Source organism: Populus alba, chromosome 19 (assembly GCF_005239225.2).
Source record: "Populus alba chromosome 19, ASM523922v2, whole genome shotgun sequence".
Lineage (NCBI taxonomy): Eukaryota > Viridiplantae > Streptophyta > Magnoliopsida > Malpighiales > Salicaceae > Populus > Populus alba.
Window position 1 is genome coordinate 8,215,573 of NC_133302.1, and position 25,619 is coordinate 8,241,191.

Consider the following 25,619-nt stretch of genomic DNA (forward strand, 5'->3'; position numbering starts at 1 on the left):
GGAAAAGTTTTCTTACTTCGTTATATATTATATATGGAGCATCCAAACCCTAATTACTACTGCCAGCTCAACTATATCATGAAAATGGACTGTACATTAATGGCAAGTTGTCGAGCTCAGGAGCAAGGCATGGTGGATGATTTTAGATCTCTGCTACATAACGTTCTGAAACGACGCGTACGCTCTTAGCTTCTGTTGTGACAGTAACCCTTGTGGCCTTATCTATCAAACTTCTGGTGGTTGAAGTCATTAATGTCGCGTCGATCGAGGGCTCATAGCAGGGAGTGATGATGAACATTATTTATACCCAGCTTTGTTCACTCATAATTTACTTGGACATCACAGTTGTGTTAGGGCAGCCATTGAAGGTGTGCTACGGTTTGCTTGGAAACATGTGTAAGGATAGCTCATCATGTTTCCTTTCTTTAATTTTAGGGCTTGTAATAACACTAGCAAGTGTTCCTCCGGAAGTGGAGGCTAGGGCTTTCTTTGTTTTTGGTGATTCGTTAGTAGATAATGGCAACAATAATTATCTTGCAACCACTGCTCGAGCTGATGCACCGCCGTATGGGGTCGATTATCCAACTCATCGGGCTACTGGACGTTTCTCTAATGGCTTTAACATCCCTGATCTCATCAGTAGGGTTATGATTTTTTTTATTAGATTGCATATATATCTTTTATTTTTCTTGCACTCTAGATTGATTAATGACAATCATGTATATCACTAGGTCAGGCAATTGGCTCGGAACCCACATTGCCATACTTGAGTCCTGAGCTCAGGGGAGAAAAACTACTCGTCGGAGCCAACTTTGCCTCTGCTGGAATCGGAATTCTCAACGATACTGGAATTCAGTTTGTAAGTTCATTTTCAATTCAATTTCTTGACGTGTAATGTAATTTCCAAGCTTTTTCTTCTCATCAAGACAGGGAAGGAAGACCTTGACTAGCTAGTAAACTTAAGTACACCTGAGATTTTACTTTATATTGTACGTAAAAGCAAAAGAACACCATGTTCATCATATATCAATTTTAACTTAATTATATACACTGCAGCTCAACATCATCCGAATCCGTCGACAGTTGCAATTCTTCCAACAATATCAGCAAAGGGTTAGTGCACTTGTTGGATCTGAGCAAGCTCAACGATTGGTCAATCAAGCTCTAGTCCTGATGACCCTAGGCGGCAATGACTTTGTTAACAACTACTACTTGGTGCCCTTTTCTGCAAGATCTCGCCAATTCGCCCTCCCTGATTATGTTGTCTATCTCATCTCCGAGTACCGCAAGATTCTAGTGGTAATATACATGTTTTTATATGTTTCTCTGGGCATATTATTCTTCAAGTCTCTCTTTTTATTTCTTTTTTTTTTTTACAAGATTTTGTTGCAAAAAGAGACATTACAAAGAGATTCAGTAGACTATAGCAACATGTTCACATGGAAGTACGTAGGAGCAAAATTAAATTAATGTGATGGAGCTTTCAGGCACCATTTAATTTGATAGAAAGTGGTGTCAACTGCGAAGTTACAAGGGTCAAACCAGCCCAAAGCTCAGATTGGGTTGAATAGATTGATATATCCAAATCAATCTAATTTTTTTTTAAAAAAATTGAAACCACATTATTTTGGTTAAAAAACCAAGTGAAACTAAGTTGCTCCAGTCAAAATATATTATCAGGTTAACCCATTGACTAGGCAAAATCTTGTAACACAAGTCAAATATACTGAATGAGGCTCAAGCGCGCTGTAATGAATTAGAGGGTCTCACCTTTGGGTTTTTTGTGTCCTAAGTTCACCGATATTTGCATCACCTTTTCCTTTAATCAAGCAAGATAAGTTTTCTCTTATAAATGAGACTTGAACTCGATTTTATTTTTATTTTAAGAGAAAGAACACTAGCTCATTGGCAAGCAAGACAAGTTTTTCTTGACTCTGTGAAGCCGACAAAGGAGTTTATTGCTTGGCCTGTTCGCTGTTCATGAGGCCACCCAGCATTTGATGTTTTCTGACATGTTATTTAAAACCTTTCAGGTCATTTTCATTGATAGATGAGTTCTCATTGAAACTTTTTGGCCAAATCCATCTACAGAGAATGCATCTCTTCATGCTTTCTCTCCTCTTTGTAATCCATAGTAATTTATCACTTGCCCTTTTAAAATGACTTGACGTCTTGACCTACTTTCTCATTCTTACTGTCCAATTTACTTACGCTAGACACACAGAAACTCTGCAGTCTGCGCTATGTACTGCATTTAATCTCTCACCAAACGCAGAAAAGTATAGTTGATGCTCTTGTAGCCTTAAATGAACTCCTTTTTCCATATATTTATCTTCAAATAATATTGTCTCGCCATGTAATCAAACCAGCAATTCATCTAACATCCTTTTAAATTATAACTTAATTAATAAAGTAAGTTAATGTTTCACTATGCAGAGTGTATATGAATTGGGTGCACGTAGGGTTTTGGTGACGGGGACGGGACCATTAGGTTGCGTTCCAGCGGAGAGGGCGATGAGGAGCAGAAATGGAGAATGTGCGGCTGAGCTGCAGAGAGCAGCTGCCTTGTTCAACCCACAACTTGTGCAAATGTTATTGGAACTCAACAGGGAAATTGGATCGGATGTTTTCATCTCTGCCAATGCATATGAAGCGAACATGGATTTCGTTACTAATCCTCAGGCATATGGTAAGTCATCGAAGTAAGAATCTATAGGTGCAACAAGCTATTAATTAGTACCTTATTTATTAACAAAAAGAGAGAATTTTTTTCTAAATAGAAAAACAGTTCGGACTCGATTCGAGATTTCTGGGGAAAAAAAACGAAGGAGAAGTTTATATGCATAAAGAATTGCATATGCACCGAACATATAGCCCATATACGTTTAGGAGACTAAAATGCATTGATATATTTAATGGAAGGAGATGCATGCATGGACTATTAAGAGTCAATGCCATAGTGATATATATTAGGTATACAAGTGATGTGCCCTGGTTGAGTTTGCTTCCTCGCACACAATTTATTTTTATTTTTAACAAATTAATGATTGATCAATTGACTTTCCATGTAATTTTTTATTATTTTCATGAAATAATTTGTTAAAGAATAACATAAATCATATTTTGAAACATCATCTAACAATTTAAGTAATATTTTGGGTTGATTTGGTTTTTTAATTAATATGATATCAGAGCCTTGATGATCAAGCAGTCATGAATTTGAATTTCATTATCTTTATTTGCTTGATAAAAATTAAACACGAGAAAATATAAGTATGTACAAATTATAAGCCCAAATGACTTTCATTTAAAAGCTCAAATGACTTTTATTTAAAGGGTGTATTAGAGAATAATATAGATCATATCCTAGAACCTTATCTATCGGTTTAAGTATTTTATTGAATTTGTAACACAATTAATATGAAAATTATTTAAATAATTCATAGCTTTGGATTGCAAGAGTACTATACTAATGAACAATGATCTACTATTCCAAATGATTTGTACGCAGGATTTGTGACTTCGCAAGTTGCATGCTGTGGACAGGGACGTTTCAATGGGATAGGACTCTGCACTATAGCTTCCAACTTGTGCCCTAACAGAGAAATCTTTGCATTTTGGGATCCATTCCATCCAACTGAGAAAGCTAACAGAGTCATTGTCAGCACTATCGTGACCGGCAGCACCAAGTACATGAACCCGATGAATCTCAGCACCATCATGGCCTTGGATTCTAGGGTTTAATTATTTAGACAGTCACAACTGGTCTATTTCTTAATTATTAATGATCATTATGAACAATTATATTCTTCTTGATACTGTTTGTACCTTAATTAGGCGAGGTTGGTGAGTTTGTGCAAAGTATTAATTAAGGTTTGATTTATGTAACTGGCTTCTAGGTCCCTGCATTGGTGCTAGAAACGTTTAATGAGACAATAAAACAAGTATTTATGTGTCTTAATTCCCCTGTGTTATTTGCATTAGAGACAGATAACTACTACCATTGATAACTAGTTTAATTGGCATTAATATCTCCTTTATTAAAGATACTCTTTTATTAAAGATTTATGTCATTAATTTATGTCATTTCCTGCTTTTGGAAAGTGATATTAAAGATTTTTTCTACAAGAAAGAAAGAAGAAAAAAAAAGACAAATGTCTGGAAATTTGCAAGCCAAAATTCCAGTCTAGACCCGGTTTGTTCAATCTTCTTGTCATCGCATACTCTTTTATGTATTTTTTTAGGTTTCTAAAAGTGGTGACACAGTTTTTTTTTATGAACACATGAGTTTTTTTCATGCAATGCATGAATTGTTCTTTGAATTAATGATATTATTTATCACCAATATCTTTATCAATAACGCACATGATTATATAACATCTTTGCATTAATGACATTATGCTAATATCTTAATCAATAACACGGATGATATAACAACTATGACATAACATATCAACCGCAAGCAATTATAACTGGCCAATAATATTTTTTATATACAAAAAGCATGCATAACACTAACAAAGCACCATTTTCTCCTCCAATGAATGACAAGATCTACAACCATGGTTGAGCACCAATTTCTCTATCATTGATATAAATGATATGACCTCTTTCTCCATTAAGAAATCCAATGTCATGGGTGTATAAATGCATGCAGTCACCGGCAAGCAGCTAAAATAAGCAAGGCCAACGCACATAGATATCCATTCTCTAATTTTCATTTTTATTTTTTTACTATATATATACTTTTTCCATCTTCATATTTCTACAAACTTAAATATCAAAGGATTATTATTTATTCTTACAAAGAAATGTTTTTTCAAAAACAGCCCAGATCATTACTCCATAAATCCAGGATGTAGCGAGGAAAAATCGATTAATAATTCTAGGTAAAGATTTTTTAAAGATTTCATCAGATAGTTTACATGGATGCTCTCGCACAACAAGCTAGAAGTGTTGTCGATAGATTTCGTCTTTTTGCAGTCGCTTAGCACTGCCATGCCATGAATTATTGCCTCTTGAATGGCTCAATGCAAATTACTACGCATTCAAGTGGAAAATAATTGTATAAATAGACCAAAATCATATAAATTCAGTTTCTGACTTTCTGCTGTGTAGCCTGTAATTAATTAAGGGCTATAATATACAAATCTGATCCTAATTATTATGGAGTTACGGAGTTCCGGCCAAGCCCCATTTATTTCGATCACATGGATAAGGAAGTCCCCACATCAATATTTCATAAATCATATTTTGAAATATCATCTAACAATTTAAGTAAAATGACTTTCATTTAAAGAGTGTATTAGAGAATAATATAGATCATATCCTAAGATAAAACTTTATCTATCGGTTTAAGTATTTTATTGAATTTGTAACACAATTAATATGAAAATTATTTAAATAATTCATAGCTTTGGATTGCAAGAGTACTATACTAATGAACAATGATCTACTATTCCAAATGATTTGTACGCAGGATTTGTGACTTCGCAAGTTGCATGCTGTGGACAGGGACGTTTCAATGGGATAGGACTCTGCACTATAGCTTCCAACTTGTGCCCTAACAGAGAAATCTTCGCATTTTGGGATCCATTCCATCCAACTGAGAAAGCTAACAGAGTCATTGTCAGCACTATCGTGACCGGCAGCACCAAGTACATGAACCCGATGAATCTCAGCACCATCATGGCCTTGGATTCTAGGGTTTAATTATTTAGACAGTCACAACTGGTCTATTTCTTAATTATTAATGATCATTATGAACAATTATATTCTTCTTGATACTGTTTGTACCTTAATTAGGCGAGGTTGGTGAGTTTGTGCAAAGTATTAATTAAGGTTTGATTTATGTAATTGGCTTCTAGGTCCCTGCATTGGTGCTAGAAACGTTTAATGAGACAATAAAACAAGTATTTATGTGTCTTAATTCCCCTGTGTTAATTGCATTAGAGACAGATAACTACTACCATTGATAACTAGTTTAATTGGCATTAATATCTCCTTTATCACATAACAGATTTCGAGTTCAAACCTCTTCGGAAAACAAAAAAAAGTTGGCAAGGATACTCTTTTATTAAAGATATTAAAGATTTATGTCATTAATTTATGTCATTTCCTGCTTTTGGACAGTGATATTAAAGATTTTTTCTACAAGAAAGAAAGAAAAAAAACGCAAGTGTCTGGAAATTTGCAAGCCAAAATTCCAGTCTAGACCTAGTTGCATACTCTTTTATGTTTTTTTTAGGTTTCTAAGAGTGGTGACACAGTTTTTTTTTATGCACACATGAGTTTTTTTTTATGTAATATATGAATTGTTCTCTGAATTAATGATATTATTTATCACCAATATCTTTATCAATAACGCACATGATTATATAACATCTTTGCATTAATGACATTATACTAATATCTTAATCAATAACACGGATGATATAACAACTATGACATAACATATCAACCGCAAGCAACTATAGCTGGCCAATAATATTTTTTATATACAAAAAGCATGCATAATACTAACAAAGCACCATTTTCTCCTCCAATGAATGACAAGATCTACAAGCATGGTTGAGCACCAATTTCTCTATCATTGATATAAATGATACGACCTCTTTCTCCATTAAGAAATCCAATGTCATGGGTGTATAAATGCATGCAGTCACCGGCAAGCAGCCAAAATAAGCTAGGCCAACGCACATAGATATCCATTCTCTAATTTTTTTTATTTTTTTTTACTATATATATACTTTTTCCATATTCATATTTCTACAAACTTAAATATCAAAGGATTATTATTTATTCTTACAAAGAAATGTTTTTTCAAAAACAGCCCAGATCATTACTCCATAAATCCAGGATGTAGCGAGGAAAAATCGATTAATAATTCTATGTGAAGATTTTTTAAAGATTTCATCAGATAATTCTTTTTTATGTCGCTTTAGCACTGCCATGCCATGAATTATTGCCTCTTGAATGGCTCAATGCAAATTACTACGCATTCAAGTGGAAAATAATTGTATAAATAGACCAAAATCATATAAATTCAGTTTCTGACTTTCTGCTGTGTAGCCTGTAATTAAGGGCTATAATATACAAATCTGATCCTAATTATTATGGAGTTACGTAGTTCCGGCCAAGCCCCATTTATTTCGATCACATGGATATTCAGGAAGTCCCCACATCAATATTTCAGAAAATGAGAGCTGCTGCTTTATGGTGCTCACTCTACTGTCTTCCATATAAAAAGATATATTTTTAAAAGATTATTAATTCAGGTTTTATAAAATTAAAGAGCTATTAAATACTTATATAATTATTAGTTTTAGAATTCAAAGAATTAGTTAAGGTCTAGACTAATTAGTCTATATATATATATATATAGTCGCTATCCTTATTGACTATTGACTGTGACAAGTGGGAGAGTCAAAAACAATAAATTGTTAGGTCATAATTTGGAGTCTCTGATTGTTAAGAGGATTGTTTTCCGTCTTTGTGTTTGCTATTAATAATAATAATAATAATAAAAGATTTATCCAAAGAATTAATATTATATTATACGACAAATATTAAATTAAAGGGTTCAAGATTTTACAATACATATAGGATTGTAACAATATAATAACAATTTTGTTATTTTCAATAAAAATATATATTGGCCCAACTATTAAGAAGTAATACAATCTTTTCATAAGGTCTATAATTATTATTAAATTAATCAGGGATAATTTGTGCTTTTTGTTTTTTAAAACATAATAAAATGATTAAATTATTTTTCAAAGGTAAAAAATTTTAATTTGCATCCATGAGCTTTTTTGTCTTCTTATCTTGGTATTTTAGTTATGATCAAGTTAAATGAGAGACAACTTGGTATTTTGATAAATATAAAATATTATTTTAAAAAACAATTGGCATGTAGGTTGTTTCTTCGCTATCCAGACAACACGTGACGGGGTTTTTAGGGACAAAACAATGACTTTCAAGATGATATTCAAATCATCTCGACAACCCCTCCATCCTAGGCAACACATGTGCTTACTGATCCCTGGTTTAGTGTTAGTGGTATTTCATTTGTTTTTCCTTATCTTTTTTTCTCTATTCTCCTCGATTTATGCTATTAACCCTCTAAGTTTTCAAAACAACTCTTTAACTTTAATCCTTATATTTTTTTAACCTCTTCATTTCCTCCTTTTTTGTTTTGCTTTTCAATCCTAAACTTTATTTTTTTTACATTTCAATCTCTAAAATTTAAAAAAAATAAGAGTCACAAAAAAATATAAGATGAGAGAGAATGTTCTTGGTTGGACCAAAATGGTTGGTTTTTTTCTTACGAAATTCTCTTGAAAAAAATGAGTGTCATTAAGATGTTTTTAAGTTTAATGTCATTGGAAAACTAGACTGGGGTTGAGGATTTTTTACTTAATTTTTTAATTTAAAATCAATTTGTGGGTATTTTAGAATTAGAAATTAGTTTATAATGTTTATTAGGTGTTTATAAATAATAATAGATTGAAAATGATTTTTATAGTTTATGAAATCCTAACTTGACTTTCCAACCACCTCTTTTATGACTGGTGGAGATTAAAGTGAAGATATTGTGTTATTTGTTTTAATTTTTTTAACGTGTTTTTATAAATAATAATAGGTGAATAATGTGTTTTTAACCTTTAAAACTTATATATATATATATATAAAAAAAAATTAACGGAGATTAGACTTGCAAACCCAGCTTTGGAGACCCACACGTGTAAGGCCTCCCTCTATCAATCAATGCGCCAGGATCCAATCTTTTAGGCCTCGGCCTTTTCTATGATTTTTCTCTCTTTTTTATTCTTTTATTTTTTTTTATATAATAAAATGCACTTGAATTATTCTTTAATAAAGTTATGCCTTTGTATGTGAATGTTTATATTTTCCTTTTCCTTCTCCCTCTCTCTTCCCCTCTTGGTTTTCGTGCCACTCATTTATTTTCTTCTTCCTGCCTGCAACTCCTGTCTCCGTTTGATGTTCTTCATTTTTCCGGCTTCTTTCTCCGTTTTTGGGCAGCCTTATTTTTTCAGCCCATTCGAGCTCGGAGGGCAGGCCGTTCGAACCCTATTTTTTTTTTTTGAACCGCCATCAGAATTGTTTGAGAATTATTAATATGTGTTAAAGGGACATTTGACATTAAAAGTGGGCCTTATCCTGTGAAGCACCTCATGAGAGTTACTTAGGAAATTGGTACATGCTAAAAAATTTAATTCTGGTATTATAAAAATATTTTAAAAAATTTAATTTTTTTTATTTTTTATTTTATATATATAGATTATTTTAATATGCTCATGTCAAGAATAATTTTTTTATAAAAAAAAAATAATATTTCAATATATTTTCAAGTAAAGATCATTTTAAAAAATAACCTATATTATAATACCAAACGAGCGAGAATTTTAAGATCATTTATATTTTCTATCATAACACAATCCTTGTTAGATTTTGTTTTCTCGTTTATACCCCATTCTTTTACAGGAATTCTCTCCTTTGTTTATATTTTTAAACATCAACTTAGACAAAAAAAGAAAGAAAGAAATTTTAAAAGTACACTAATCCATCAAATATTACTCAACATGGAAGATCACACACGCAGATCCATGTATAGAACCAGACTACTTAATATTGTACATGTCCAACAAATTCTTCTGATTCTTTTTATTTTTCTCTTACAAGGAATGATGGGCAGCGGCTTAGAACTATGACCAAAGAAAAGAGATAATGAAGGTGCAAGTAAAGAATGTGGTTGCGATTATTTTTTAAAAAATATTTTTAATATTAGCGTATTAAAATATATCTAAAAAATAAAAAAAAATATTTTTAATTTAAAATAAAAAAATAAAAAAAAATTAATTTTTTTTTAAAACGTAATAACCCAACAATGCAGATTTCACATTTGAAATGGAAGATAAAGTGAAAGAGGCCCAGGAATTTCTTTGTGGGCTAAAATGTCCCAAATCATAAAGATAATCCAACCACTCACCAAAAGGCCCAGCCCACGAAAATTAAAATAAACCTAAAAAGTTGCGAATGCTGGAAGAAAAGGGTAATTGAATTTAAATAATAAAGATTATGTAAAAAAAAAAAAAAAAAAAAGGGGGCGCCGCCGTATTAAGGCAACTTCTGTTTTTTTTTTTTTTTGTTTTGTTTTGTTTTGTTTTTGGTTTGATAGAGATTTATTGAGACACTACTAAGGAGCCATTAATAAAAAGAGCTTCGTTTAATCATTTTCCATGCAATGCGCGCACGGTGGTGGATCTTTGTCTTTGTCTCCTCGAGTTTATAACAAATGAAAGCAAGATGTCTGTTATCAATCATAATCACAATCATTAAGAAAAGTTAGACACTTTGGCGGTATCAAAAATGAAAGATGAGAGATTTGTTTTCAAGAATTTCGACCTTTCAATTCGAGATATTTGGCGTCATTAACTTTTGGGTTATTATTTTAAATAATTGGATGTGTGTGTATCTATGTATATATTAATAGTATGTTGTCACGCTTCTTGGTGAATTAATAATTTTTTTAAATATAAAAAAATATATATAGAATATAAAAAATATTTTAATTATTTTGAGTCTAGGGGTCATGCCTTAACCCTAACCGCTACAATAAATATTTTCTAATTTTTATTTTTTTAAAAAATATTTAAACTACTCTTGAGGTATCATAAACCGAAATGTTAATTAATTTTTTTATTATATTTTTTATAAAAAAACATTAAAACTACCATTGAAGTATCCTAAATAATTTTTTATAAAAATATTTTTCTATTTTTTTTTATTAAAAAAACATTTAACCTGCTCTTGAAGTATCCTAAATAAAAATGTTAATTAATTATTTTTATAGTTTTTTTTTATAAAAATATATTTAAACTACACTTGAAGTATTCTGAATAATGTTTTATATATTTTTTATATTTTTTATATAAAAAAAATTAAATTACTTTTGAAGTATTCTAAATAGAAATTCTAATTAATATTTTTTTATAAATTATTTTTATTTTTTTATTAAAAAAAAGGTTTGATGGCCATCCCAAATCCAAAAGCCTTAAGTTTGGCTTGTTTTTCCAGACCCAAAAGCCATGGGCCTGATGGTCAACCTAGATCAAATAACGTTTGGTCCAGTGACCATGCCTGACTCAATATGCTTTGTTCGGGTGGCCATGTTGTGGCCCGACTCGTTGCGATAGCTTTTGGAATAAAAAAAAATAGAAAAGACAGAAATGTTAAATGAGTTTTTTATATATATACAATTTTGCTATTTTTCATATAAAAAAACCTATCCTTGAAGTATGCTAAACTGAAATTTTAATTTTTAAAAATTTTATTAATTTTTATAAAAAAACATTTAAACTATCACTTGAAGTATCATAAACAGAAATGCAATTATTTTTTTTATAATTATTTTATTTTTTGACAAAAAATATTAAAATTACACTTGAAGTATCCTAAATAATTGTTTTTATAAATGTCTATTTGTTATAAAAAAATAATATTTTAAATTACCCTTCAAGTATCCTAAATAGAAAAACTAATTATTATTTTTATTTAAGTTACATGTACTTAGTAATCAAACTAATAATTTCATTACCTAACATTTCATCAATTATTAGTTAATGTTATAAAATAAAATTAAAAAATTAGTTAACTATATTTATTTATTTGTTGTATTTCATTTAGTTTATGCATTTTTTTTATGATGTTCATAATATTTATCAAGATTTTAAATTAAAAAAAAAATGAAAACAATTATTCTTTTAATTATATCCTGATAAATCATTTCATTAATTAGAACTCAATTTTTAAAAATTAGTTTTTAAAACAATTGTATCTTTGAAAACATAAACAAACAACAAAAAATCATTAATGTTTTGAAAAATATATGTTGAAATCTTCTGGTTGATAACAAAAATTAAATGAAAGGAGAAAGAGTCTAATCATGGATGAGATTTACATGTATTGATATCTCATATATGTGTGGATCTATGTCCTTGACTGCTACAGATTCAAAAACTATGGTGTCTTATAAATCTACTACAACAGATAAGAAAATCATACAAGAAATCATAATAATACAACTAAAACATGTCCCACAAATTCTCCCTTACAAAAATACAATTAAGTTTTGAAAATTAAAAAGAAAACAAAATGAGAAGAAGAAGAAGGAGATTGCCCTTGAAATCTTCTCCTTGCTGGTGTGGAGGACCTTACTGAAATGTCTCTAGAATAGATTGAGAATAATAATAAAAAAAATCTAATTAACATAACAAAACATGGCAAAACAAAAGAGAGGAAGAAGAACGAGATTTACTTAGTGTGGAGGAAGATTGGCGTGAGAATGGAGTGTGGGAGGAAGAGAATGAGAGAGAATAAAAAGAAGAAGAGATAGATGCATAGAGAAAAAAAGATTTGTAGAGAGAAGAAGATGCCCATTTGTTATGAAATTAAGGGTTCTGGTATTTTAATTTGAGGTTTTTTTATAGATAGATTTACCGATGGATAATTAAAAATTAATATTTTCAACACGATCATCAATGATTTTATGTGTAATATTTAATTAAATTTTTTTATTTAATAAAATATTTTTAGAAAGCCCCTTTAAATATCTTCAATGACTTTTCTGTTTGTTGATGATTTCATCATTAATGAACAGTTCCAAAGAGAAATGAACAATTCTCAACCTCTCATGAATATATCAATAGACTTAGTTTGTTGGTTATTCCATCTGTAATAAACAATGCTAATGAGAAATGAACAATTTCTAACCTTTCAGGAATATACTGACGAACTTAATTTGTTGATATATCTATTGGTATTTTATATTTTGTCGGCAATGCCATCGGTATGAAATAGTTTTTGTGTCCAAATTATACATGTATTTTTTATTTATCCACTTTCATGTTGTACTATTTAATCAAAATCTTCTTCTTCTCTAATTTAATCATCGTTATCTCCATTGCAATCTTCCACATTGATTTCATCATTATCATCTCTTCATCGACTTCTTTATGTCTGCTAGTTCTCAAAACATCATTTAACTCTTCAACATCAACAAAAGTATCCTCAACGATATAGAAGTTTGAATTTTCTTCTAAATCGGCAGACGAAGTAACTCGATATGGATCAACTAACTCATCAAGTTAAAAGACATCATCTCTAGTAGTTACTTCATCACTACCATCATGAATAACTTGGACATGACCTCTAAGTTTGGTTTTCGCTATGGATAATCAATTAACTCTCAAACAATCCTTTTTTAAAGAAAGAGTATATGTGTAATAAACTTGCTAGTATTGCTTGACAAAAATAAAGACATTGTCGATATTGCATGGTCTAGCCTTTGTATTAATTTTGATTAAACCATTATGGAGATCTACTTTGATTCCTCTTTTTGATTCCTCTGTTGATGGTATCAAACAAATATCATTTGAATAAAAAGATTTATTCTGCTTACTATGAATTGCAATTCAATTATGTCTTCTAACTTTTTATAATAGTCAACTTTGAACTCATTAGAAGTCGATTTCTTAACACAAACCACACTTTTATATGTTTTTCTACCCTAAACATACTCTTCAACATGAAAAAAAATGTCGATAAAAGAAATACCCGTTATAGCACTTCATTTTATTTCAGGAATTAAACATGGTGAATTCAAAGTAACATCCACTCCTAATTGATAAACCTGGTACAAGAATTACAACCACTAACAATTATCATTTCAATAATCAAACATCATTGAGTGATTCATTATATCACACACACACACACATACACATTATAATACTACAAAAGAAAGGATACATGTCCATCATGTTCATAACATGAAATGTTCATACACACCATAATATACAGCCACAACTTTGAATGTCAACATCATAAAGTTTTTATACAATACAAGTCGTCTATTCATACTATTACATAGTTCATTACAAAAATACTTATTAAAAAAATTGCTAAATGCCATGGTCATAAGATGTCCCTGTTACAAACCAAACTCAATGTAAGTGTATAAGCATTTCTTATAATATATTTGGACAATATAAATATAATTGTAATTGTGTTAACATTTAAATATATAAATTCTCATTAATAACTTCTTACTAAGTCTATCCTTAATATTTTACTTCACATCTTCGTACGACCTTATGCCATATTATTTTATTTAAACTATAATGAACATCAATTGATAACATGTATTATGGTTTAGGAATCCTTGCATGTCTAACGTCCTTCCAAGTAAAACTATTCTCTCCTAACTATAATCAATTTATATATGGTTTTTTAAACATTAATTCCAATTGTAATTGACGCATTAGTATTCTTTACTTCAACGTATCAATAAGTACTTGGAAATGTGAATACTATTAGCCAATGCCAACTTATCATTCATTCCCGGTTATCCAACGTGGATAATATTACTCAAAGCTAATCTCATCATTCATTGCAATTCATGAATAATTTAAACTATTGAATTCGGATATCAACATTATGCAAGAATACTTCAAAATTTTAATAAAATTAGATGAAGGTGGAAATCACCTACTTGCTCCTCCTTTAGTATGTACTTGCTCGGTCGAAGATTCAGTGTTGGTTGCACTGCCTGACACACAATGACCATTACTCAATATATTATCTAGGCGTCATCAAAGATCATTTTCACAAACATATAAATGTAAACACATACATTCATACAAACATCTCTTGTGTTTGTACATATACATATCAATAATGTTATAATAAGACATTCGTTTCCATATTTAATAAAGGTCATCTATGAAAATTAAGTCATTATGATACTGAAAATCATCAACGAAAACTGAGTCACTTTGACACTAAAAATCGTTAGTGAAAACTAAGTTGTTGTAACACTGAAAATCATCAATGAAAATTGAGTGACATTAAGAATCATCAACAAAAATTAAGTCATTCTGACACTGAAAATCACTAACGAGAACTTATTCCCCTTGACACTGAAAATCATCAACGAAAACTTAGTCATTACGATATTTCTTTTCCCAACTTCATATATAAAGTCAATACCAAGTTTTCTTCCTAAAGATTATACCTCAACCTAGGACATAGGCCACAACACGATTCAACTCTAATAGTTTATGAAGCAAGGATAACATGTAATGTCTCCATTCCATTATAATAACACTCAGTCATCAAATATTATAAGGAGATCTATTAATCACTATTATCTTCATGGAGGTTTTTCTTTTTTATTTTCTTCTAAAATAGCCGAATCCTATATCATTTCTCCACCAAGCATACTTTGTGCTCTTCATATGATATCATCACATTCTCATTTATTATAAGAAAATAAGAAAACATTTTCTCTTTCCCTACAGAGCATACAAAATGTTTTGGTGGTTTTTTTTCTTTTATCTTTCCTCTTGGTTTTCTTCCCTTCCTCTTTCCTCTCTTTTTTCTTTCCCTACAGAGCATACAAATTTGTATGTATTTTATCATTCTCAATCATATCATTCCAAATAATAAAACACAAGCTAATAACTATTTTCACATTATACATAGTTCAATTTCTACCATTTAGTTTGTTTCTCTAAGGATGTTCATCATACAAAGATTTCCTCTTGATTGAAACACAATATTTTCCTTCCTTCTAGTTTACTCATGTGAAATATTACTTCCATTGTAAAAATGTTTATGTTATCACGCACTAATCATATATCAATCCTCTAAGTTCATAATCAAACAAGTTCTATACAACTCATGATGCAAAATAAGGGTACTAGCATTTGTTAAAATTCCATTTCAGCTTAAGCATTTTATCCTAAGTGCTTGTCAAGGTCATAATTAACACATTGCATCATCCCATTCTATCCTCCTTTCATCTATTCAATTACTTGGTCTTAGCTAGGGTTTCTTCTTTAATATGCTTCAATTTTTTTTGTTATATAATCTGAAATTATACTTTTTTCATCCTAATTTTTCAATCTCTTCATTTAATTTTTTGCAATCAAGGATGCAAAAACCCTACGTTACCTCATTTGGGGTTTCCTTCTCATTTTGCCTCATAATCTCAAAACAACAAATATAAAAGTAGAGTTACCTTTCCCATATGATTTTAGACAAAATTTGTGCCATGTTTTAGTGGTTATTTTTTTTCTTTCCTCTCGGTTTTCTTCCCTTCCTCTCTTCAATGTTTTCGGTGTCTCTTCAAAGCCAGGAGTGGACTTACATGTCATAGAAGGGACAGTGCCCTCTTAATTGTTTTTCAAAAATTAATATTAGTTTATGAGTTTAATTAATTTCTACCTTTTTTAAGACATATTTTATGCTTCATATTTTTTGGAACTTGTCCACCAATATCTGACATATTCGCTATAATATAACATCTTCTTCGTGTTTTATTTTTCTAGTATATTGCATGCAAAATTATTATTTAAATGCACCATTTTCTGAGTTGATTTTCAGTAGGAAAATTTCAAAGGTAGTAGTATTTCCTATAATTAATTAATTTGTACCTACCACCTCTTTACCTATGGATCCGGTATGCAGCCTAGCCTAAAGCAACAAATCATTTGAGATATTAGTACCTGTCCAAGGGAATCAATGGATGGCAAGTTCATATATTTTTTGAATCGATGTTTTTTTTATAAATAATTTTAGATAATCTTAATATGTTAATATAAAAATATAAAATTTTGAAAAAAATTATTTTAAAATATTTTTAATTGCAAAATATTTTTTAAAACCCATTTTAAAAAAACAAATAAAGATTAAAAATCTAGAAAGTAGAAAGATATATATACATATATGGAGACAGATTTTTGAACGTGGATGTAGGGACATGAACTTTATGTATCTTTGGCCATGCAGAGGAATTAAAGCGCCTAAAAAAACAGTTCGAAAAACAACTGAATTAAATTTGAAACCATAATGTGCAGTAGTTGTTGAACTACCAAACATATTTAACGTAAGCAATAAGCACAATGGCAAAGCACATTTAACCCTAAAAGCACATTTAACCTTGATTGAAGCTCATATGAACATTGGAAAATGGAATTTTCAAACCCTAAAAGCACATTTAACCTTGATTGAAGCTCATATGAACATTGGACAATAGAATTTTTCAAACCCTAAAAGCACATTTAACCTTAAACTTCTAAACTATGTGTGTTTTTTTTCCTGGCCCTTCCTTCTTTAAAAGGATGGGGAACTAAAAAAATAAAAATAAAAATAAAAATAAAAAATTAATGTCCGTAGGGTTTTGGGTCCACTGTTTCCATGATCATGCCTCCATTTATGCAATCAATTCCACCGCCACTTGTTGTTATTAACTTCTGTATCATAGCTGGAGTTTACTCAATCTTTTTCCTTTTTTGAAAACAAATTGAGAAAAAAAAAATGTTTATTCACTCTATTTCACTAAAGAAAAATGTCATCTCTCAAAAAGCTCATACTAATTCAATAACATCATTTTTATTTTAGCATTTTAAAAGCCTTTTTTTAATTAAATTATTTTTTATTTTTTAAAATTATTTTAATATATTTTTTTAAAAATAAAAAATTATTTCAGTACATTTTTTTAACAATAATACTTCAAAAATCAGCTGAAACAACTTTAATTACAGACAGCAATTTAGTAGCCGTTAAGGTAGTTAGTGAGGGTAGAATCATAGCCCTTAATGAACAGAGTATAAAATAAAAGAACAAGAGGAGAAGGATATTCGAGGACCGTACAATATTAATCAACACCAGAAAGATGGAGGCTGCAATTATTGCCGCAAAACCTGGTCGTAGCCGTCCATATTCAAGGAATGAAAACACTCGTCATTTCTAACCCAAAAATAATAAGAAAATATTATCCATAATGTTGAGACTTGAGACATCTGCCGACTGCAAGCTAATTTATACTAGAGATGAGTAAAAAAATTAATAAATTGATTATGTTAAAAACATAAAAATAAAATAATTAAAAAAAAATTAAAAATTGATTAAAATTTTTAAAAAAATCAACTGGTTCGATTTGATTTTGATTTTTATAAATCTGAAATAAAAAAAATCAAACCGAACACAAACCGAAAAAACTAACCCAAACCTGAAAAAACCAAGACAAACTGGTTTGAACTAATTTTTTGTTTTAAAAAACTAAAATGAACCGAACAAATAGGTTAGTTTGAATCTATTATAGTTTTTTTTTTTAAAAAAAATTAATTTGATTATTTTTTTTGATAAAAATCAAACAAAACTGAACATCATCCCTTCTAAATTAGATGGTAAAGTCATTATTGATAAATAAGTAATGATTTACACATAAATTGAATGAAGAAAAAAACGTAGAGAAAGGCTTAATTCTATATTAGGCATATGTCGGAATTTTTAATAACTTCTATTTTGTCGACAATTCTGTAAAAATTAACTAATGAAATATATTCTATTAAATATTATCAATAAAATATTTTTTATTAATAATTTCATTGTTATTTATGAATTTTCTAGCAGTAAATTACTGTTTTGGATGTCATTGATTAAATTTTGATATTTATAAAATATAGTTAATTATGATATAAGTCGTTCTTTGCTAATAAATTATAGTTTACTTGATAGTAATGTTTATCTTTTTTTTTTTAAAAAAAATATTTAATTTGAATATATTTTGTAAAAACAATTTCACATTAAATATGTAGTAATACTTTATCGTTTGTAAACCCATCAATAAAAATTGTATTTGTAAATATATTGGTTACCTACCCATAAAATATTCTATTGATAAATTAAAAAATTATGGTAGTGTTAACTTCTGTTTATCTTTCTTATGATTTGTCGATTTTATATTCTCTGGATGACCAGTTTAATAAACTTCATAAACTTTCATTAAAAAGAAAATCCATATAAGAGCAAATCATTTAGAATATTGTTTCAATAAAAAAATATTTCTTGCAATTTTGGAAATTTGTATTTTTGAATATATACACCTTATGCTTATGAGAAATCAAATCAATGTGACTGGCTAACATATATCCTTTTATGATCACCGTCATAATTAGCCGACAAGAAATTTACAAGTGTTCACAATATATATTAGCGTGGCCAGTTACCCTCGAGTTCTATTTTCATCGATATTATGAGCCTAATTTTAAGAGAATGGTTTAGTGGTTTTAAAGATTTGTCCTCTTAATTTCTTGATTTTGTGACTTCAATCTTCAAAATAATCATTTATACAAATTACTTTTTTTGAACGTATCTTGTAGATATAAAAGATGCAATTTTAAGATCTTATAAAGAAAGAATTTAATTTTGATTTATGTACATCAAAACCCTGAATTTAATTATTTTTTTCATCAAAAAAAAAAAAAAGTAAATGGCATAGATTGAACAAAAAAACTACAGAGTTTCTTGAACCATCTAATTTAAATTTTTTTTCATTGATCGTAGTGATAGAGTGATTATCTTCGTTATCATATTTTTTTATTAATATAAATATTTAGGTTAATTTGTACGTAACTTAATTAATTTTATTTTTAAAGTTAACAATTCTGTAAATTTTAATGACTTTAAAATTTGTAAAATTTGAAATCGACGTGATAGCCTTCATTTCTAAAGGCTTCAAGCAAATTAAGATTGGTCTAATATTAGATATTCTAAGTCATTTCATTGAGATATATTGAGAAAATGTGAGAAAGCAGCCGAAAGTTATCGGCATTAAGGGGCTTTTCAACCTAACAAAAAAAATCAAATCGGTAGAAATTAGAATGGAAGTTTTATTCTAATTATTTGTAGGTGTTTAATTGAAGGAAATGAAATAGAAATGGAAATGAAAAGAGAGAATGTAAATAATATTTTAACATATTTAATAACCTCATTTAAATAATATTTTTGTTTAAATTTGAAGTTTACAATAATATCTTGATTAAATAATATTTTACTTCATTAATAAATTTTCATGTTCTAAAACTATTAATTTATAAAATTTAATTGTTGTTTCATTTTCATCGGGGCAAGTGAAAAACAGAAACAGAAATATAAAATATTGTTTTTAAAATTAATATATTATATTTTTTTTCATTTATTATACTCGTCACAATAATAATTACTTTTATTATTTTTGCACTTTAACCACTATTTATTAATCTCCATGCATTTTCATCTTAAAATTAATGAAATACTAAAATTATTAAATTTTCAGAATTCCGACTAGCGAATTCCTCCCGGCTAGCTAGTACTTATTGGTGGCCACCTAATTTGGTTCGCAAATTCCTTGGAGTGCAGAATCAACTATTTAATTTATTACAAGGAAGAGTTTACATAATTGGAAAGTTTGTATTTAATTTTCAGTTATACAAGTTCTGATCACCGCTGCCTTTAGTGCCTCGGTACGAGCTATTGTAATTTTGCACGGTCTCGTCAAGGAGATCACAGGTAAAATTTTAGATATAATTTATATTATTTTTTAATATATTTTTTAAAGTGAAAGTTTTTTAAATTTAAAATTATATAAATTTATATTATTTTATATTTAATTTTTATTAAATAAATAAAAAAATAATAAAATTCAAACTTATAATCACTTAACCATAAAACTGTATATAGTTTTAAAGAAGTGTTTTAACTCCATCAATATAGTAAAGTATGAACGCACAACTACCAGTACTGGATTGCTTTACTTACAGGGGGCCTATATTTAATCCACCGACAGTAACCCTTAGCTATATAAGTCCTTCAATATTCTTCGATCCATGCATCAAGAAATTGTTCTCCCACATTAGCTATCAACCTAGCTACTTCTAAGATTTTCTTCCAAACCATCGCCATGGCTGGCTCAGCAACCATGACCATCTCCACACTGATTGGTCTAGTGGTGGCAATGGCGACTACGTTTGTTCCACAAGCAGAAGCCAGGGCGTTCTTTGTGTTTGGAGACTCACTGGTTGATAATGGCAATAACAACTACCTCGTCACCTCGGCACGAGCAGACGCGCCGCCTTACGGCATCGATTATCCAACTCGGCTACCGACCGGCCGATTCTCTAATGGCTTAAGCATTCCTGATTTCATCAGTTAGGTTTACCTGTTCTATTTTTGCAGACAATTAAGTGCCTTAATTTCAATGTTGTGCACATGGTTTATGTGACATGTTTTTGGTTAGGACTAACACGTTACATGTGCTACATAGGTCAACAACTTGGCTCGGAACCCTCTCTGCCTTACCTAAGCCCCGAGCTAACCGGAGAGAGGCTACTTGTTGGTGCCAATTTTGCTTCAGCTGGAATTGGGATCCTCAATGACACTGGAATTCAGTTTGTAAGTCCTCCATTTTATATATATATTGAATCAATAAAAAAAGAAACTACAAATTCCAATATAAGTTGAAAATGGTTTGACTTGAAGTGATGCGTTTTGCAGCTGAACATAATTAGAATGTACAAGCAATTGGAGTACTTCGAGCAATACCAGAGTCGTGTTACGGCTCTCGTCGGAGCTGAGCAAACTCAGCAACTCGTAAATGGAGCACTGATCCTCATTACAGTCGGCGGGAATGATTTCGTTAACAACTACTACTTGGTGCCTTTCTCAGCAAGGTCACGCCAGTTCCGGCTACCTGATTACGTGAGATATCTCATCTCCGAGTACAGGAAGCTTCTAATGGTAACTTTCTTCTACATTACTTCACATGTTTCCGTGTACAGCATGCAAATTTGTCCATCACCTCCGAGTACAGGAGACCTGGCCGCCACAACACTGTCATACAGGGCCGTTGACATTAATTTAAGTATTAAAATATTAGAACACTTTTACAAGATTTCACATCAATTAATTTTATTTTATTGCATTTTTTAACTTGATGTTATTTTATCTCAAAATGTTGTTTAGCGGCTGTATGACCTCGGAGCACGTCGAGTTCTCGTAACCGGGACAGGTCCAATGGGTTGCGTGCCGGCAGAAATTGCGATGAGGAGCCCGGATGGGCAGTGCTCGGCCGAGTTACAGCGAGCAGCTTCCTTGTACAACCCTCAACTCACTGAAATGCTTGGACAACTCAACGATCAATATGGAACGGATATCTTTATTGCTGCTAATACAAGGCAAATGACAGCTAACTTTGTTTACAACCCTCAAGCATATGGTAAGCTAGTTCAAGTTAATTATTTTTATTTTTAAAAAACCCCGCAAATACAATAAAAATAAAAAAAATAAAAAGATTATGATGGATTTTGATTTGAGGTTGACGCTACTTGTCTAATCATGTCTTAGTTACATCACACATGAAAAATGACGATAATTTCATGACGAAATTTAGGGGACAGCCTACACATAGAGAGATGATCAAATTGCATTTATTAAGAAAGCTACCCTCTGTGACATTATATATATATACACTTTATTTGTCAATTTCACTACAGTTGTGCTGTATGTGCTGGCCTGTTGCCAGAATGCTTTGCTAATAATAATAATAAAAAAAAATTAGTTTAATGTGTTGGTAAGTTAAAAATATAAAAATATCAAAAAAATATTAATTTAAAATAAATATAAATATAAAATTTTTAAATTTTTTTTAAAATATTTTTAAAACACAAAAATAAAAAAAACCTTAACGCCAATCAAGTAAATATCTATCCTATCTTGATCTGAATTGATAGAAAAATTTTTTAGATTTGATATACAATAAATAAATAAAGTATGAATATTATCAATCCTATTCCAATCTAATCTAATTATATATTTATATTATATAAATATATTGATAAAATATTTTTTTTTAATACAATAATTGATATATATATATATATATATATATATATTTGAAGTATATATATGTATATTAAATGATAAAATGATGATAAATATTATTCATATATGTATGTATGTGTTTTATATATATAAACTATTTTATTTTTTTATTAATTAATAAATAATAGTGGATAATAAATACTCATTAAATACTCGAAACTTAATAAATAATTTATAAATATTTAAATTTCTTTTCATGATAAATAATAAATAAGATATAAATATATATATAAAATCCAACCCATAATTAAATAGCAATAATCATCTCTAATGTGGGGGTACGTACGTTCTTAAGGCTTAATTAGATTGTGCAAAAAAATCTAATCTGCGTTGACGTGCAAGCTTGACCCAAAGAAGAGAAAGATATGTAAAAGAATGGTACAAAAATTGTTAATATTGAAAAGAACACCTCATTAATGTCACTGGGCATCATGTCGAAGCCTCTGCGTTTATGAATTAACTTTAAGTGTATTTCACAGTGATTATGATTATTTTTTAAATAATATTTTGTATTAAAATATATGTTATTGATATTTTTTTTAAAAAAATTATTTTTAACATCTATACATCAAAATAATCTAAAATATATTAATCATATTAAATTTTAATAAAAAAAATTAAATTTTATAGAAACACAGTTTCAACAAAGTTCCACGAGAAACACGCAAAAAGCCCAAAATAAAAGCAGAAAGTTTTTTCTAACGCAAATATTGTTGCTGCTACGCAGGATTCGTGACATCAAAGATAGCATGTTGTGGTCAAGGACCGTACAATGGTATAGGGCTATGCACACCAGCTTCAAACTTGTGCCCTGACCGTGACGTCTACGCATTTTGGGACCCTTTCCACCCATCGGAAAGGGCAAACGGTATTATTGTTCAGCAGATTCTCACCGGAGACGCCACCTATATGCACCCCATGAATCTGAGCACCATCCTGGCCTTGGACTCGAGGACCTAGAGAAGAGAATCAAGAAGCACCTCCTTTTCAAAACTTCGTTTCCATCCTTCCATATTATGTCATAATTTATGTTGTTTGCAGTGGTTTCCGAGGGAAATGTATGGTGTTATGTTGTTTTTAAGTGTCTTGAAATTGGGATTTTATCAGAATGATTAAATTAATGTTGCCATGTATTTTTTAGACTTTTTTTTTTTTCTTATGATAATGTATTTTTCATATTAAGTAAGCATTTCGGCCGGTGATTTCCTTCATCTCTCCGTGTCCTTTTAATTTCTCATTTATCTTGTAACTCAGGTTTTGCTTTTAGCATATGATGATGTTATTTGTTTTTGTATTTTAAAAGTGCTTTTAGAAAAATAAAAAAAAAATTTGTTGTATAATTTAAATAAATACTAAAATAAAAATAAATTAATTGATGTGCTGCGCTAAACTACGTGTAGATTTAAATAAATACTAAGATAAAAAAAATTCAGCATTATGGATATGTTTTATGATATTATAAAATGCATAATACAAATACAACTAATCTATCTAAAATTCAAAAGAAAAAAAAATTAATGAAAAACTACAAGAATGTTTTTAAGCTATTATGAAATTATAAAAACCCACAAAAATACTATTACTATGTAAATAATAGTTAAACTAAACAATTTACAAATAAAAATAAGAGAGAATTTATTAATTAAATATTAAATTAAACAAATAATAATAATAAATAAATAAATAAATCAAAGCCACCCAATTTCTTTTGTTGTATTTAATAGATTGGATGGCATGTCATTCATCTAGGTATGTGAGGTATGTGACGTGTCATCCATATTATAGTTGTCATTCATCTTTATTAACAAGAAAAGTGGGGTCTAAGTTAATTTATGGATTTCAAAATCCAAAATTTCACTTGTTTTCATTTTAAAACACCTCCAAAAACATCCTGCCAATTTCAATTTCATTTCAAAATCCAAAACACCTTTTACTCACTCTAAAAGGCAAAAATCAAATTAATAAAAAATACTTTAAAGATCTTGATCTATTTTTTTCGAAGTTGTTAAAAATACCACTACTATATTAAACTCTCCACACAAAGAATAATCTATTAACACCAATATTGGTCATTTTGTGGCTAAACAAATTATTTCTCTCTCCTCCCTCAACGTTAGACTGAAATATAACAAAAAAAAAAAAAATTAGGGTTGAAATATAAAAATTCAATAAAACAGGAATCAAATAATATAAAATTAATAAATTGGGGGTCAAATTGAAGTCTTTTACATCAACAAACAATATCAACCTGGAATTATAATAACTTTTTATTACAATTTTACCTCTCATGCAAAAATTAGTGTCAATTTTTTTCAATTTTTTCTTAAGTATCTATATAAAAATTTCGTTTAAGTTTATAATCAAGCAAATGTAACATTGTATGAGGTATTTTAGATGTTGACGGGCAGTTTAATATCATCATAACAAAACTTGAATCATGTATCCAAAATCATATCCTCAAATGGAATAATTAGTATTCGATAAAAAAGGATAAAGATAAAAAAAAAAAAACGTTTTTGATTAAAGAAATAGAAAGATATCAATAGAAAATAAATATATTTTTGAGACAGTTTCTTAAATGAATTTTTATATTTTTAAAGTAATTATATATTTTTTTTTATCCCACGACATACCTAAAATAACCACACTAGTGTAGCATTATTAAAAAAATGAAAATAATAATAATTAGGTGGTTATTTATATTTATAATCCTGCAAATCCTGACTCCTTCAGAATATTGAAAGTCCAAAAATATCACTTAACGGGGACTAATTTCCAGTTTCTGATGATGAAATGATGTCTGAACTCTGAAGACCTTGTTCCTCAGAAAA

The 25,619-nt window shown here is 29.4% G+C and overlaps 2 protein-coding genes across 2 annotated transcripts; both read left to right on the forward strand.

Annotated features, from left to right (window-relative positions):
* Positions 1–297: 297 nt before the first annotated feature.
* Positions 298–3,949, forward strand: LOC118046743 (GDSL esterase/lipase LTL1-like). The gene is made up of 5 exons (XM_035055752.2): positions 298–639; positions 732–859; positions 1,057–1,299; positions 2,437–2,689; positions 3,512–3,949. Exons 1-5 carry the CDS (start codon positions 393–395, stop codon positions 3,742–3,744), a joined length of 1,104 nt encoding a protein of 367 aa, XP_034911643.2. The 5' UTR covers positions 298–392; the 3' UTR covers positions 3,745–3,949.
* A 16,794-nt stretch (positions 3,950–20,743) lies between these two features.
* Positions 20,744–23,983, forward strand: LOC118046744 (GDSL esterase/lipase At5g33370-like). Its single transcript, XM_035055753.2, has 5 exons — positions 20,744–21,056; positions 21,173–21,300; positions 21,403–21,645; positions 21,871–22,123; positions 23,516–23,983. The coding sequence occupies exons 1-5, from the start codon at positions 20,810–20,812 to the stop codon at positions 23,746–23,748; spliced, it is 1,104 nt and encodes a 367-aa protein (XP_034911644.1). The 5' UTR covers positions 20,744–20,809; the 3' UTR covers positions 23,749–23,983.
* Positions 23,984–25,619: the final 1,636 nt, after the last annotated feature.

Excerpts from the sequence above, each read along its gene's own strand:
- LOC118046743 (XM_035055752.2), top strand. The coding sequence starts at position 393 with ATGTGTAAGGATAGCTCATCATGTTTCCTTTCTTTAATTTTAGGGCTT. Across the intron at positions 640-731 it reads TAACATCCCTGATCTCATCA|GTCAGGCAATTGGCTCGGAA; the intron begins GTAGGGTTATGA and ends GTATATCACTAG. Across the intron at positions 860-1,056 it reads ACGATACTGGAATTCAGTTT|CTCAACATCATCCGAATCCG; the intron begins GTAAGTTCATTT and ends TATACACTGCAG.
- LOC118046744 (XM_035055753.2), top strand. The coding sequence starts at position 20,810 with ATGGCTGGCTCAGCAACCATGACCATCTCCACACTGATTGGTCTAGTG. Across the intron at positions 21,301-21,402 it reads ATGACACTGGAATTCAGTTT|CTGAACATAATTAGAATGTA; the intron begins GTAAGTCCTCCA and ends TGCGTTTTGCAG. Across the intron at positions 22,124-23,515 it reads TTACAACCCTCAAGCATATG|GATTCGTGACATCAAAGATA; the intron begins GTAAGCTAGTTC and ends GCTGCTACGCAG.